This window comes from Nansenia antarctica (assembly GCF_963989245.1).
Source record: "Nansenia antarctica genome assembly, chromosome: 10".
Lineage (NCBI taxonomy): Eukaryota > Metazoa > Chordata > Actinopteri > Argentiniformes > Microstomatidae > Nansenia > Nansenia antarctica.
This window is the reverse complement of record NC_137680.1, coordinates 32,384,466-32,400,753: the sequence shown is the minus strand read 5'-3', so window position 1 is coordinate 32,400,753 and position 16,288 is coordinate 32,384,466. Positions and strand designations below refer to the sequence as shown.

At 40.5% G+C, this 16,288-nt stretch overlaps 1 protein-coding gene across 2 annotated transcripts; it reads right to left on the bottom strand.

The window, feature by feature from the left end:
* Positions 1–4,250: 4,250 nt before the first annotated feature.
* Positions 4,251–9,021, bottom strand: macc1 (MET transcriptional regulator MACC1; the record flags this gene model as incomplete). 2 transcript variants are annotated; one of them, XM_080540311.1, is made up of 5 exons in its annotated part: positions 4,251–5,047; positions 5,165–5,353; positions 5,481–7,534; positions 7,704–7,821; positions 8,915–9,021. In XM_080540311.1, 4 exons carry the CDS (start codon positions 7,819–7,821, stop codon positions 4,844–4,846), a joined length of 2,565 nt encoding a protein of 854 aa, XP_080396437.1. In that variant the 3' UTR covers positions 4,251–4,843. The 2 variants fall into 2 exon arrangements, with proteins under 2 accessions (XP_080396437.1, XP_080396436.1); XM_080540310.1 differs by lacking the exon at positions 8,915–9,021 and having other exon boundaries at positions 7,704–7,839.
* Positions 9,022–16,288: the final 7,267 nt, after the last annotated feature.

The window sequence follows — 16,288 nt, the reverse complement described above, 5'->3', positions numbered from 1 at the left end:
GTATCTCTCTGTCTCTCTCTCTCTGTCTCTCTCTCTCTGTCTCTCTCTCTCTCTCTCTCTCTCTCTCTCTCTCTCTCTCTCTCTCTCTCTCTCTCTCTCTCTCTCTCTCTCTCACCCAGCAGCAGCCAGGGTGTCATGTGACATTCTTGACCTCATCTCCCATCATTTGTGTCCAGTTTGTACACATGGAGCATGGCCAATGATATGAAGGTCTATCTTCATAAAATGACATCCTCTAAGATGTATCATCATAAAATAAAAAGGTCAATTGAATAGTTTCACTTATGTACCATTGATACAGTATTATATTGAGTGAATGTGGAATAGAGGTTGTATTTTGAGCATACCTGTATTTTTTTAAATATATACTGTACCTATATCTGTTTCAACTGCATTAGTATATGTAACTAATATGTCTACATTTTACATTTCCTCAGGTTTCAGCATTGTATACGGTGCATTCATACATTCATCCAATTCCTTAATACTCCACAAGCCTGTATATGTAGTGGATCTCGGTCTGAAATAGCTCCTGCCACGATATTACATAAATACACCCTCCTATACATTGATGTTCTCACTGATAAATTCAGTCTCTGCATGAGGTGATATAAATGGCTCCCTCAACAAAAGTGGTCATATTTCATTAGTCACAAACTGCACTGCCTCACTGCATCTGAAAGAAGGGGGGGGACCTACAAAGGCAGCGTCCATTCTTGTGTTGGTTTGCCCCGGGCACTTTTCATTTGTTCCTTTGGTTTCACTGCGATGGCCTTGAGTCCTTCAGCTGAACCCACCCTTGTTAGCGTTGTGCTGAAGGGAAAGCACTAGCTACATTGTGCACAAACGACGTTCACATTTTGAAGTTGTTTTCTCCCCCATTCTACTGTATGTACAGTATGTTTTCCATTTCAGGATCTGTCTCTGTAATAACATTGAGTAATTTGATTATGTTGGTTAATTTGTCAGTAGACCACTCAGATCTCTCCCTCTCACTGCAACATGTAGGATCAATTCTATTTCAAATTGAGCACAGCTTAAAACAAGAGAGTGGTTCAGAGAGTGCATCATTTCACCCTCTGCTGCTCAAGGGAGCATCATGTCACAGTTGCACACACTGTCATGTGACACCACAACATGTAAATAGGAAGCAGAAAAGGATGGTATTTATTTCCTGTGTATTATTGTTATCTAGGGATAACAACTCCTGGAAATTCACACTTTCCCTATGTCTTTCTTATACAGTATCTCCTTATTTTTGATTCATCTATAAAAACTGTAAGTAGGACCAAATGAATAACTGTCATAATGTGACATTAAGAGAATGATGAGTATGTTCAACTCTTGTCACCAGTTCTGTTCAGCCAACTCTTACCAGAGGAAGCTAATGCATTTCACAGTCATTACTCCAATCACTCACAGTAATGCGGCGTGTCAGCAGATGCTACTGCAAGAACACGAGATACTAAATCATTTCAATACCAAATTGCTGTGAATTATTTTTGAGAGGATGTCAGTTAGATGTTTCAGTTATGTGAAACTGTTTACATGTAACATGACAAAAACTATCTCATAAAGTACTTACAATCCTGAACCGGTTGTCAAAGATGTAAATGGGCCTTTAATTCTCCTCTCATGTGACAGAGGAGCTACAATACAGACAAATCACAACTGCAGCAGCAATGAGCAGGAGAAAATCAGGAGAACATCGCTAACAACTTTGTCAATCATTATAAAACATCTGCTTGCTTTTAAACACTGAAACATTGAAATATGGTCTTAGCTGTAGAGTTGTCCTTAAACAGTGAATTTGGACATGACAACTGGCGAATAGACAGGAGTCCTGAGCTGAGGTAGATATCCTGTCTCTCTGACTGACAGCACTCTGGCTGGCCTGTCACATCAGACACTTGTCATCATTTGAGATGCTTATCAGATCAGCACTTCGGTTCAACCGTTGAAGCGTTTTTACTTTGGCACTACGTTTCTATATTATACATGTATATATTCTAAAAACAGTGATGAATAGCAGTGATAAATTGTCATGTCAAACAGATTCTGTAGATATTCATCTGTGCTTCTCCGCTGTTATCCTGCTACAGATGATACAGGGTGACGCGAGCCAGATATCTGGGACTAGATTTTGTGACCTCCATCTAAATTGCTTGCTCAGCCATGCTCAACACTCGCCATAAAACAGGAACTCTTTGTCTTGTATGTTCATCATGATGAATGCCCCCTAATTGATAAGAAGGCTGGTATTAACCCGTTGTGCTCCACTCTGCAGACGAGGAGAAAGAGGACTGACTGCCTAAACAAGATGGACTTGGTGCTCACTTTAACCTGGACATGAAATACATAGTAATAATGTGTACAAATAATGAGGGGGTTGATGTCTGTTGACTGCAACATTACCTTTACAGTGTCAGAATATGATCTCAAGTACACTAGCTGTTGCCCTGTCATCTTCCAAAGGCCTGTAATGCAGAAAGTGCACAGTTACGTTTGGTAACAAAGTAACAAAGCCAATTAGAAGTCAAGCTAAAGTTTTTCGGTGCAAGCCATTGGCGCTGGTGCGTCTCCAGTAGTGCCTCTGTCTGACTGGCATGCAACATGCTTGACTTGGTCAGCCTTGGGTCTGAGCTGCAGCCAGACCTCCATTTCAGCACAGCGGACATTTGATTGTCCAATTCATCCCAGAAATGTAGCCGGCATGTTTGGCCCACTGAGCAGCATCCCTCTGCATTATGTGGCCTGGTGCCTTCCTTGGTTTTCATTGTATGCCATTCCAGTGAGTCTGTATTTGGTTGACTTAGTGGAATAAGAAAGAAGTAAGGGCACTCTCTCTCTCTGTTGTCAACAACAGAGGTTTATAAAAAAAACACTGTCTGCCATTTTGTATCTGTAGTATCTCTCCGTTCACACAACAATTTCCAGTTTGTGTATAAGCTCTGTGAACTCACTCTTAAACATTAACCACACGGTACGATCAACTGCATACATGGTTTGTACGCCTCAGCTGTTCAGTTGACACTGTGCTTTTAGGTTGACCACACTCATCCTTTTAGCTTGACCACACTCATCCTTTTAGCTTGACCACACTCATCCTTTTAGCTTGACCACACTCATCCTTTTAGCTTGACCACACTCATCCTTTTAGGTCGACCACACTCATCCTTTTAGGTTGACCACACTCATCCTTTTAGCTTGACCACACTCATCCTTTTAGCTGGACCACACTCATCCTTTTAGGTTGACCACACTCATCCTTTTAGCTTGACCACACTCATCCTTTTAGCTTGACCACACTCATCCTTTTAGCTTGACCACACTCATCCTTTTAGGTCGACCACACTCATCCTTTTAGCTTGACCACACTCATCCTTTTAGGTCGACCACACTCATCCTTTTAGCTTGACCACACTCATCCTTTTAGGTTGACCACACTCATCCTTTTAGGTTGACCACACTCATCCTTTTAGGTCGACCACACTCATCCTTTTAGGTCGACCACACTCATCCTTTTAGGTCGACCACACTCATCCTTTTAGCTTGACCACACTCATCCTTTTAGCTTGACCACACTCATCCTTTTAGCTTGACCACACTCATCCTTTTAGGTCGACCACACTCATCCTTTTAGGTTGACCACACTCATCCTTGCAGGTCTCAGTTGAAACTAGGCTAAATAAACAGAAACAACAAAAGGCAAACAAAGAAAAGTCAACACACTGCCGAGGTTTTCAGGTTCAAGGACGGAGGATGATCTATGCTGATCACATTTGAGATTTAGTTGAGGGTTTCCTAGGTAAACATGCTATTTGAGATTTTGTAAATATAATTGACTAATTTTTATTTATTTTCAAGTTAAGAGTAGGCCTAATTGCCATTATGACGTTTAAAGCATTAGTCTACTAATATAGTTTAGTAGCATTGTCGAAAAATAATCGAATTCAGGTGTAACTACTGAATTTGGATATGACAGCTCAAGACCAACATGAATTGCATTGATTTACTTGCAATGCAATGTAAGACACATACCACAGTGGTAGTGCTTACCATGCCTTCTACTCAAAGCTTACAAAATAAATTGGATTTATGAACCTTGGGCACAACCTAGAAAATGAACTGTCTCTCAATTGTGTTGTGATTCATTATTTAATTTGCAACAAACTTGCCTTTGACAATGACAAATAAATATGAACCCATTCTTCACTCTTCATACTGTATATGTCATATTTATTAATATTTCAAACATCAGGTTACAATTTCAGTAATGTTGATTAGATATGTGTACTACTCTTCACAGTTAAATATAATTATTCAGATATAGTACAGCTAGTTATTATACAAAACATTCCATATAACAGATTAATGAACATACTGTATGCTACTTTCAAGTTGACAAACAACACTGATACATTGTAATATGTTTCACTGAGTAAATAGCAGTGTTCTTAATACTGAGGTTTGCATTTGGCAGATAAAATAGATAATGTAGGCCTAACTTTTACAGTTACGGTTATATGACAACAACAACAAAAAAGAAGCAAAGTCAATCCACAATAAGGTTTCTGATGTTTTCAGTCCTTAGAAGAGTAATGAAAGGAAGCAGAAAGTTGATGCATATCAAACCTTTACAAAAGAATGTTATGACAATATAGTTAGTTTTCTACTGGAAGTAAATATACCGTTGCTTGTCTGTAACAGGGTGCATGGAATATGGGTGCGGAGGAACCAAACAATATAGTGCAAATATGAATACAAAATATTATTCTCTAGTAAGTAGCACAAACATTGCTATATTGTAACAGTGTAAGCATTCCAAGGCTATTGATGAGTTCTAGGCTTTGGGGAAGGCAGAAGCTTGGAGGACATCCAGGCAGTTGACTGTGATGAGAGCCCCTGTGAGATGCCTCCAATGCTTGGTAACTGGGCTCTTCATTTTGTCCAGAGCCAGATGGAGGTCTTGGACCATGTCCCTGTAGCCCTCTCCATACCGCAGGCTCCAGGAATACAGAAAGTCGTACGCAGGTTTCCACATTGACTACAATAGAGAGGACAGGGAGAACAATGACCACATGACTTACAAAATGGGATTATTCTAGTCCAATTTAGTATTGGTTCCTTACTATGACTTGAAGGTAACAGTTGTTGGACTGACCTGCGTGCTGACTTCTCCACTCCTCCCCCGGTGTGGGGCCTCATAGCCAGCGATCTGAGCAGGGGACAGTTTCCCCAGTCGCTCAGCGAGCTCCCGCCACCTGATCCCCAGCTCCACTGCAGTGGACAGGATGACTGTGTTCTGGATCACCTGTGCCACGAGGCCCTGAGAGTCAACTTTCAAGAGACCCTTGGATTTAAAAAAAGAAGAAAAAAAGATAGACACATGAACACACAACAAATGCCAAAGTCTGACCCATCACTCGAAAACATACCCAAGAAAAACATAACATGTCCGTTTTTATTTTAATACTTACGACCATAAGCTCATGCTGGAACTTCTTTCTGCTCTTCTCTGTGTGGCAGTCTTCCTTCAGCCTCTCCAACACGCAGGCCACCCTGTCAGCCTCTGTTTCAGCATGCCTCCTTGTGATCGTGTCCAATGACAAGCTAGTGTATCCTAGGGCCTCAGCGAAACCCCGCCAGCTGAGGATGTGTTCAGTAACCAGTGTCTGGATTGCAGAGTACATGTATGTAAGCTTCTTAAACGGCAGTGTCATGTTGTCCAAGAGTGACTTGGTGGTGATGTTGAGGCCAGTGAAGTCAATGACTTGGTCTCTGGTGATGATCTTGATGTTTTTGCAGTGAACCAAACCAGTCCTGCCTCTGAGGAAGCTGATGTACCACTCCTTTACTTTGGACTGGCCCACTGACCTCACCGTCTCTTTGGACAGGAGAGCTACAGTATCACCCTTGAAGTACTCCAGAAGGTAATCCACTCGTGGTTGACGCAGAACTGACTTTAGTGCCACCCCATACCACTGCACATTCACAGGTCTGTCCTGGAATTTGGGGAATTCTGGAACAACTTCCTCAGGGATCGGTTGGGATTTGGACATCTCCTTTCGTCTGTCCAGTTGCCTGGGACCTCGTTTTTCGGACCGAATAGGTGCAGCTGCTGGGGACAGCGCCTGGAACTGTGCTATCGTGACGCTGTTTGATTCCCTCACCTGGAGACTCAGTTTGAAGGGTGTCATCTCCCCATTGCCAACCTTGGATAGCTCGAGTGGCAGATGAAGGACTTTGCCCATTTTGAGTTGGCCTTGTCTCACCTCTTTGTTTTTGTCCTCGGCTTTGATTTCAAACTTTGAATCTATGATGCTGGTTGCAATAGACAGGTCATTCAGTCTGTCCGGTGTCAACTGGTGCTTCTCCCAGAGCTGCAGTACGAGAGGTGGCAGGTTTCTGCTGCCCCTGTGGATGTCTGAAAACGGAAGCCTCAGAGGGACATTATCATGGCAAGAGACGACCACAACCACTTTAAAGGATGGATGTATGAATCTAGGACCATAAACTGCCACAGTGATATGACGGTCCAGATAATCCCAGACTGAAGTAGCAGGGGACTGGATGACAGAGGCCTCTGCAGCTGCAATGACATACAAATGTGACTTCAAGTCTTTAAGCTTCATCTGCATGATGTTCTTGTAAATGTAACAGTCCTTCACTTTGTGATAAGGTCCCTCCCTCTTGTTCGCCACAAGTCCTACGAGGGTAGTCATGACCTGACTTAATGGGTCCTTCTTGACCTCTCCAGCCATTTCAATTTCCAGTGAGATATTTTCCTGTGTGTTGAGGTTGCTGAGACTCACTTCCAGAAGTGGACTCAGTGTTGTCATGTAGTTGTTGTTGAGACCAGGAGGAGGGTCTAAGATAGCTCTCAGTGCGATTTCCTGAACCTCCCCTGGGAGAACATGGCCTTCTGGGATATGGGCACTGATGGCTGAGTCTGGTAACTGTAATGAACCTCCACTGTGACCTATCTTGCAGACTATCTGAGAGTCAGCGGCTTGAGTCTGAGACCATCCAGGACTCTGACTCATCAGGCCCAGATCAAGGCACGATCTGGTTAGCTGCCTGTGACTCAACCAGGCCATTTTGTATGCCTCCCTGTCATTCTTTAACCACTCAAAATCTGGGTTCAAAAATGTGCTTGACGACTTGAGGCTATTTTCTCTTTTTGGTTCCTTTCTCTCCAGGTCACCGAGAATGTCTGAGGCACTCCGCCATCTTCCAGATCTGTTGAAGTTTTTTCGTTTGGGTTCCAACAAATGGCTGAAGTTTGTTTCATCTGAAGATGTGCTTACGGCATCATCATTATTGCTGCCAAACAGATTTGAAGGATCCTCTTTAAGGATTGATATGTCCACTCTGTTTTGTTCTGTGTTTGTGCGTACAATGTCATCTAAAAATGGATTGGATTCAGACAGCTTGTTCCAGAATGGATTTGAGGTTTGAGTTGCATGCTTGACTTCTGGCTGCAAGACAGGCCACTCAGAATGTTTTGTGACATGGTGTGACATGTAACTACCTGTGAAAACATAGAAGATGGATGTCAAATTGTCTTATGCAACATGTCTTTGCAAATGTAAACATTAATGCTAAAATGTCATTGAGTGGGCCTTCATACATGTGCCCTAGTTTTAACACTTAAATGAAATAAAGATTAAATAGTAAACATCTGTTCAGTGTTACTCTACCATTTAAATTGCTGGTGTCTAGCGGTCCATTATCGTCTAGGTCAATCAACGTCCCCTCAGACTTGCTCCGCATCATACTTCCTGCACGACGGAATGATCTGGCTCTGACAGCTGCCATCTTTATATTTGTAAACATAAAAACATGTTACACACACAGCATGAATACGCATCACATTAGATAGAATGGCATTGCCCAGAGCAGGAGGTATGAAGTCAATATGCAACAGTGTCATAAATCAATGGTGACATTCAGTAGGATTTAAATCTGCATATGGACCTAAACACAATCAAAATCCAATGAAACAACAGATTCTATACTGACACCTGGGTTTTCTCACAAATATGTTGTATAAGATGAGCCCTGAGCATACTAGGGGGTTGGGGTATGACAGAGGAGCATAGTAAAGCTAAGCTAACCTTAACCCTGGACTATTTCAGTGTGCAGCTTGTTTGCATAAAGGGAGACGTGTCGACTCATTCATGTATCTGGCTGTGCAGTGAGTCAGTCAGTCATTAATCATGTGGTTTCTTACACCAGTGCACAAAAACAGGTTGGTCTTGTCTGGGATACAACAATCAGCTGTCACTCTGACACTCATGTGAGGACAGTGTGGGCGGCCAACCCTTCTGTCTTGTTGCACCTGTCCACCGTTGAGAATATGTTGATATACGTTGATAGTGATCAACAATATCCAGATCACCAAAAACGACATACTACATACAGCACATGGTAGTACACGTGTAGACATATGACAATAACTCTATACTTAGTTATCTAATGTGAGACATATCAAAGGCAGATTCCCCCCGAATTAATCATTTCAGTTTGTATTACAGTCGTCAAAGTGCAAATGCACCTGGTATCTAGAAAGCTACATTTTTGTTTGATTGATTGATTGAAAACTTTATTAGAAGATTTGCAGAAGTAGGTACATGAAAGTACATATTACATACAAGTTCAACTAACAGGATAAAAACCCAAGAAAGCCACTGGCTTATTTCAATTGGGGTCCTTGATTGTTTAATACAATATATTGTTTAATACAATCAGTCAACCTGTCAAACAACAGACAACAGACACCTCTACACAACCTTCCCTTTATGTAGAATCCATTTATTGACACAGTCTAGTTTACATTATAATCCGTCAATTTACCAACTATTTCCAACATCGTTCAAAACTGCTTATAAATATATGAATGTTCACTCACCGTTTCTCACCCTTAACGGTATCGGAGACGTTTGAAATGTCACTTTAAATCCATCATAAAGGTTCCGCTGTCACTGGCGCACCAACTTTGTGTTGTCAGAAGGGAGTGTCAAACTAATCACACACCTTCACCTTCCAGCTCTGGCCACTGTTCGCTTTGAAATGGAGGCATTATGGGATCAGTAGTTTTAATCAATACGGCTACTATTCAATTGACGTGGCTCTAGTTAGTTGTTGAACTACAATACCCACAATACTACTCTCTATTTACGCAAAGAGGAGTTGCAACACCTGAAACTGAAGTAGAAAGGTAGTTTCGGGTGAGACATCCCACGGGACATAATACCTCTCTTCCGCGGGTGCAATTACTATTAGCCTACTGTACAGTACAGGCCAAAAGTTTGGACACACCTTCTCATTCAATGTGTTTCCTTTATTCTCATGACTATTTGGTACATTGTAGATTCTCACTGAATGCATCAAAACTATGAATGAACACATGTGGAATTATGTACTTAACAATAAAGTGTGAAATAACTGAAAACATGTCTTATATTTTAGATTCCTCAAAGTAGCCACCCTTTGCTTTTTTGTTGTTAATAAAATAAAAAATTGTTGTTGTTAATAAAATATATAATAATAATATTATATATATATAATAACATATTATTATTAACACATATTATATTTAATATTATTATTATATATTTTATTAACAACAAAAAAGCGAAGGGTGGCTACTTTGAGGAATCTAAAATATAAGACATATTTAGAGTTATTTCACACTTTATTGTTAAATACATAATTCCTATGTGTTCATTCATAGTTTTGATGCCTTCAGTGAGAATCTACAATGTACCAAATAGTCATGAAAATAAAGGAAACGCATTGAATGAGAAGGTGTGTCCAAACTTTTGGCCTGTACTGTATGTGACTTTAGGAGAAGGAGAGTTCGATGACATACATAATGATAAACTAAGATACAAGCCCTTTATGAATCGATTAAGTCGAGTAGTGTTTAATTATCTGTTTGTGGGTTACTCAGTGACAACAATGTCATTTTACAGTATGTAGATAAGGTCATGTCTATCTTTCTGAATGTAACTCTTAATGTCCTAGACAAATATTAATGTACAGACAGTGCATTTTATTGTTACAAAAGGATCGTGAGTTATTTACCTGGCTCTCATATCCATCTTTCGATGTTAGTTTGTGGTTTACACTGCTTTTGATCAAAGCCTGCTAATTCGAAATGTTCTACTAAAAATAGCCTCTAGTCTACAGTTTGCATAATCTCATTAGAGACACAGAGAACAACATTGTTCCAACGAGTCTGACATTAAAAAGGCTGTTCTAATTCAATGTCATTAATTTCCATACAGTTCTCATCATGCTGATCTAGTCAAGGAACACTACGTTGTGTCTATGATCTGAATATAGAGTTAACATATCAACTACTGAAGGAGTGAATGACTGAACTAATACATGTTAAGATGTTAAATGTCCTCTGGGAACAAAAACAAAAAATGATGCCCACATGACAACGTGACAGACACATTTGTCTCTAGCCTATTGTACTGTAGATTCAGGCCAAAGGTGAAATGGCCCTTGACTATTGTCACCAGCACAGTGCCGACCTTGGCCTCTGAAAGCAGCTGGTGTTAGAGGAATGTGACTAAGCGCTCTAGAGTAGATTATATGAGGGTTTCTTTTTTTGGGGGGGGGGAAGACAGTCCTACTGTACAGCAGCCACAGCACACCTGTTTAACACTTCAAGTCTGAGAAATGAATGCAATGTTTCTGAAATCTAATATACGATTAGATCAAATAGTTTTTGTGTTTATTCTATTTTTCTTCCACAGAACATGAACAAGAGTAGTAGTCAGTAGGCCTGCAGCTGTTACTGGGTTTGAATGATTAACTTTACTGTCATGAAAGAAACGAGACAGACACAGAATGCCTCCTACTGGCCATCATAAGACATTCTCACATCATGACAGACTGTCCTATATTTTTATCTCAAAGTCTGACCAAAATGCAGCAAATCTCGATTAAAACGTAATCACCATATGCCTATACTTTACCTGAAGACACTATAGCAAAATTGAGGAAAGTCTGCTCTCTAGTGGCTCAAGTAAGGTTCTGCTGTAAATAAATTAATACCTAAATAAATAAATACATAAGTGAGTGGATGGACAGTGGTGTTTCTGCATTGACTGCACAGTATCAGAGGCTGTAATACTGTGACATACTTGTCACACATACACTACCGTTCAAAAGTTTGGGGTCACTTAGAAATGTCCTTATTTTTGAAAGAAAAGCACAGTTTTTTTTCAATGAAGATAACATTAAATTAATCAGAAATACACTCTATACATTGTTAATGTGGAAAATGACTAATCTAGCTGCAAACATCTGGTTTTTAATGGGATATCTACGTAGGTGTGTAGAGGCCCATTTCCAGCAACTGTCAGTCCAGTGTTCTAATGGTACATTGTGTTTGCTAATCGCGTTAAAAAGCTAATGGATGATTAGAAAAACCTTGAAAACCCTTGTGCAATTACGTTAGCACAGCTGAAAACAGTTTTGCTGGTTAGAGAAGCTATACAAATGGCCTTCCTTTGAGCTAGTTGAGTATCTGGAGCATCACATTTGTGGGTTCGATTATACTGTGAAAATGGCCAGAAAAAGAGAACTCATATGAAACTCGACAGTCTATTCTTGTTCTTAGAAATGAAGGCTATTCCATGTGAGAAATTGCCAAGAAACTGAACATTTCCTACAACGGTGTGTACTACTCCCTTCAGAGAACAGCACAAACAGGCTCTAACCAGAGTAGAAAGAGAAGTGGGAGGCCCCGGTGCACAACTGAGCAAGAAGACAAGTACATTAGAGTCTCTAGTTTGAGAAATAGACGCCTCACAGGTTCTGAACTGGCAGCTTCGTTAAATGGTACCCGCAAAATGCCAGTGTCAACATCTACAGTGAAGAGGCGACTCCGGGATGCTGGCCTTCTAGGCAGAGCGGCAGAGTGGCAAAGCCATATCTGAGTGGCAAAAGCCATATCTGAGACTAGCCAATAAAAGAAAAAGATTAATATGGGCAAAAGAACACAGACATTGGACAGAGGAAGATTGGAAAAAAGTGTTATGGACAGACAAATCGAAGTTTGAGGTGATTTGATCACACAGAAGAACATATGTGAGACGCAGAACAAGTGAAAAGATGCTGGAAGAGTGCCTGACACCATCTGTCAAGCATGGTGGAGGTAATGTGATGGTCTGGGGCTGCTTTGGTGCTGGTAAGGTGGGAGATTTTCTACAAGGTAAAAGGGATTTTGAATAAGGAAGGCTATCACTACATTTTGCAACGCCATGCCATACCCTGTGGACAGCGCTTGATTGGAGCCAATTTCCTCCTACAGCAGGACAATGACCCAAAGCACACCTCCAAATTATGCAAGAACTATTTAGGGAAGAAGCAGGCAGCTAGTATTCTGTCTGTAATGGAGTGGCCAGCGGAGTCACCAGATCTCAACCCCATTGAGCTGTTGTGGGAGCAGCTTGACCGTATGGTACGCAAGAAGTGCCCATCAAGCCAATCCAACTTGTGGGAGGTGCTTCAGGAAGCGTGGGGTGACATTTCTTCAGATTACCTCAACAAATTAACAGCTAGAATGCCAAAGGTCTGCAATGCTGTAATTGCTGCAAAGGGAGCATTCTTTGACGAAAGCAAAGTTTGAAGGACAAAATTATTATTTCAAATAAAAATCATTATTTCTATCCTTGTCAATGTCTTGACTATATTTTCTATTCATTTTGCAACTCATTTGATAAATAAAAGTGTGAGTTTTCATGGAAAACACGAAATTGTCTGGGTGACCCCAAACTTTTGAACGGTAGTGTACATATTATTCAGCATCTCAGATTTTGTTCAGATGTTCATAACCCTGATTATCTTCACCTCTCAGTATCCTTTCAGATGCTGTATGTGTAGAAAGAATGCAAAGGCAAACGACAAGATGAAACGTATACAGTAGAGGGGGTTTCTCAAGCACAAGCGTAATTCCACTTTTAAACGACTACCTCGAATTACATGTATCAGACATGGTTTAAAATAGTGTCAGACCTTCCCTAGTCTAGATTTAAAATGTCTGATTTCCAGAAAGCTAATTCAGATCTAAATTAAATGAAACTTAAATTAAACCCAGCCAGAGGCAGGTTTAACTTCAGATAAGTGCATTTTGTCAAGGTCAATGTTGGGAAATTACCCATGAACACACAGAGGGCAACCATTCTAGACATGCAAAGTAGTCCAGTATTGAAAGGCTTCATCTGCTTTCTCATGGCACATTTCTACACAGTTAGCTTCAATGTTTTTTATTTGAAATCAACTGACAATTTTAAAATGGTTTTTTGTTTTTTTATAAATCACACATTATGCAAGTGGGACTAGAACAAAGGTAGACATTTGTTTGCTTCCAGGAGTCATGGTGGATACAGGTTCTGCTGGTGATCCAGGAGTCATGGTGGATACAGGTTCTGCTGGTGATCCAGGAGTCATGGTGGATACAGGTTCTGCTGGTGATCCAGGAGTCATGGTGGATACAGGTTCTGCTGGTGATCCAGGAGTCATGGTGGATACAGGTTCTGCTGGTGATCCAGGAGTCATAGTGGATACAGGTTCTGCTGGTGATCCAGGAGTCATAGTGGATACAGGTTCTGCTGGTGATCCAGGAGTCAGAGTGGATACAGGTTCTGCTGGTGATCCCGGCAGGTACTTTGATAGGGCAGCAGGTTCAGATGTGAAGAGAGTTCATCTACACCTATTTGTTATTCATCTCTGGACACCACTCTCACAGTATTGCTGGTCTTAAAAACAACAACAGCAGTGATTGAGTCTTGTTCTGTTCAAAACTGTCATAGATTAGATGTGTGTATGAGATTTACAGATGTAAATGACTGTAGCTAATTCTGACACATACTGTTATGGTCCATTTTAAGACTCACATGCATTCACATGAGAGGTATCATAAAAAGGATACGAATATGAGGTACTTGGTATTCAGTGGCATGTGGTCATACACTGTTGGGGAGATCATAATTTTGCTCACGATAAGCATGTTTAAAGCAGCTTCAAAGGATCTCTGACTTCTCGTTTAAAGTCAAACGTGTAACTGAAGCAGGAGGAAAAGTATTTATTTGGAGCATACCAAAGCAAGACCTTGGGGTGTTTGACAAAAAAATCTAAATGAAAGACATCCTCTCTGTTCCTGGACAATCCAGATTTCGAGCCAGGCCGCATTGACCAGACCTTCAAAAGATGGTACAAGCAGGGTATAACAAAATTGGGAGATCTGTTCGACAATATATCTTTATTCTCCTTTACACAACTTCAACAATTGTTTCACCTTCAAAAATCCGATCAATCTAAATACTTACAAATCACCCGGTTTATTATTAAGGACACCACTCTAATGACTGATAATTCTATCTCTGTTTTGGAAGAGATGCTATCTCAACAACCCATCAGACGCATCAGCGCATTTTACAAAGCTCTTGCTTCGATATCTCCCCAAAATTCCCAGGCCATCAAACTGGCTTGGGAAAAAGATCTAGAGGTCACTTTTAATGAGGCGGAGTGGAAAGAAGTTTGGACCTACGCCAAAAAGATCTCAGTCTGTAATCGTACTAAGTCCACATAATATAAAATCTTACACCGTATTCATGTAACACCTGCACTCAAAAATAAAATGGACAGCAACTCCTCACCACTCTGCTGCAAATGTAAATCCAATGTTGGTAATATCTTTCATTATTTCTGGTCTTGTCCAAAAATCCAAAGCTACTGGACTAATGTTGTTAATGAACTCTCAATTATGTTCAATGTCTCGGTGGGATTGGACCCTAGGTGTCTCATCCTTGGCACTCCGGATCGCCAGATCTCGAATGCCAAACACCAAAGGTTGTTCAACCTCTTAACATTTTCCGCAAGGAAAAACATTCTGCTATACTGGATAAAGGAAGCTCCCCCCTCCAAAAAATCTTGGCATAATATCATAATGGACTGCATTCCCAATGAATATATCACTTGCATGTTACACTCCAAGACGGACAGTTTCTACCAAACTTGGGACCCCTACTTAAAATATATTGGACCTGCCTTGTCATCTTCCTTACTGCAAGGTTTCCCCTAAGGATTCTTGCTTGGTAAATGTATGCACTATCTGACTCCAGGGTACTCGTTTGGTGGGGTTTTGGGTGGGTCGCTTTGGCCTATGCTAGACGACAATAATGTAATGTAATGTAATGATATCTACGTCCATACCTTAATTCTATTATAAATATATCTGAGCAACATGTTTTGTTTGTTTTTTTATGGGGGGGGGGGGGTGAGTTGATTGGGCTTCCACGGAGTCTTCACAGTTCCAGTGGTCCTGTCTGGGTTCTGTGGGGGTTTCAATCAGCTCTGGGGTTCTTGCTGTGTATGTTTAATATTGTCCTTGTCGTTGTATTGTTTTGTTTGTGCCCTCTATATAAAATTGAAAACCCCAAATAAAAACAGTTGTCAAAAAAAACCTGCTGTTTTCAAAAAAAAACAGCTGTTCAACAATGGAATGGAATGGCATGGAATGGAATGTTGTTGCCACAGTAACATAGCTTTGTTCACTTCAGTAATAACTGTGACATCAGAGGTATTGGTGTAGCAACATTCTAAATGTTCAAATATATGCATAGATTGATGGACAGTACTGTCACTTGACTTGATTGTCTCCTCTGAAATAGCTGTTTGGCATGAGAAAACTGGACACAAATATGAACTTTCAGCACAATTACCAACCCCAAATATTACAAGAAGATTATGGTAAGTGTATGCAACTTGAAAGTCATGTTGAGTAGTCTATGATTAACTATGACCACAAGCCAGGGTTTGACGCTTACCTTTTCCCCAGGTAGCACTGTGCTACCATGTCAAGCAATTTAGTAGCACACCAAGAATTTCAGTAGCACAATGACAATTGCGCAATTTTCGTATGACGACAACAAATTATCATAATCATAACATATCAGAATTATCATAACCGGCTCTTGGCCGTAATAAAAATGGAGACTCACACAATGTAAAGGGGAAGTAAGAATATTCATTTATTAATAAATGATTCATGAATAAATAAATAATTAAGCCCTTTTAATGCGGTTCTGGGCTGAAAACCCCCTCTCACATTGGGCAGCCGAGATTGGGAGCACCAACATAATTTGGACCAGTTCCAGTATGTTCTAAGGGGAGAACAATTTTCATTTTAAATACATTTTTAACCCTCACCTCTCACTATTCAAAAACATCATACATATCACATGTTTGCGAGACAGACCAT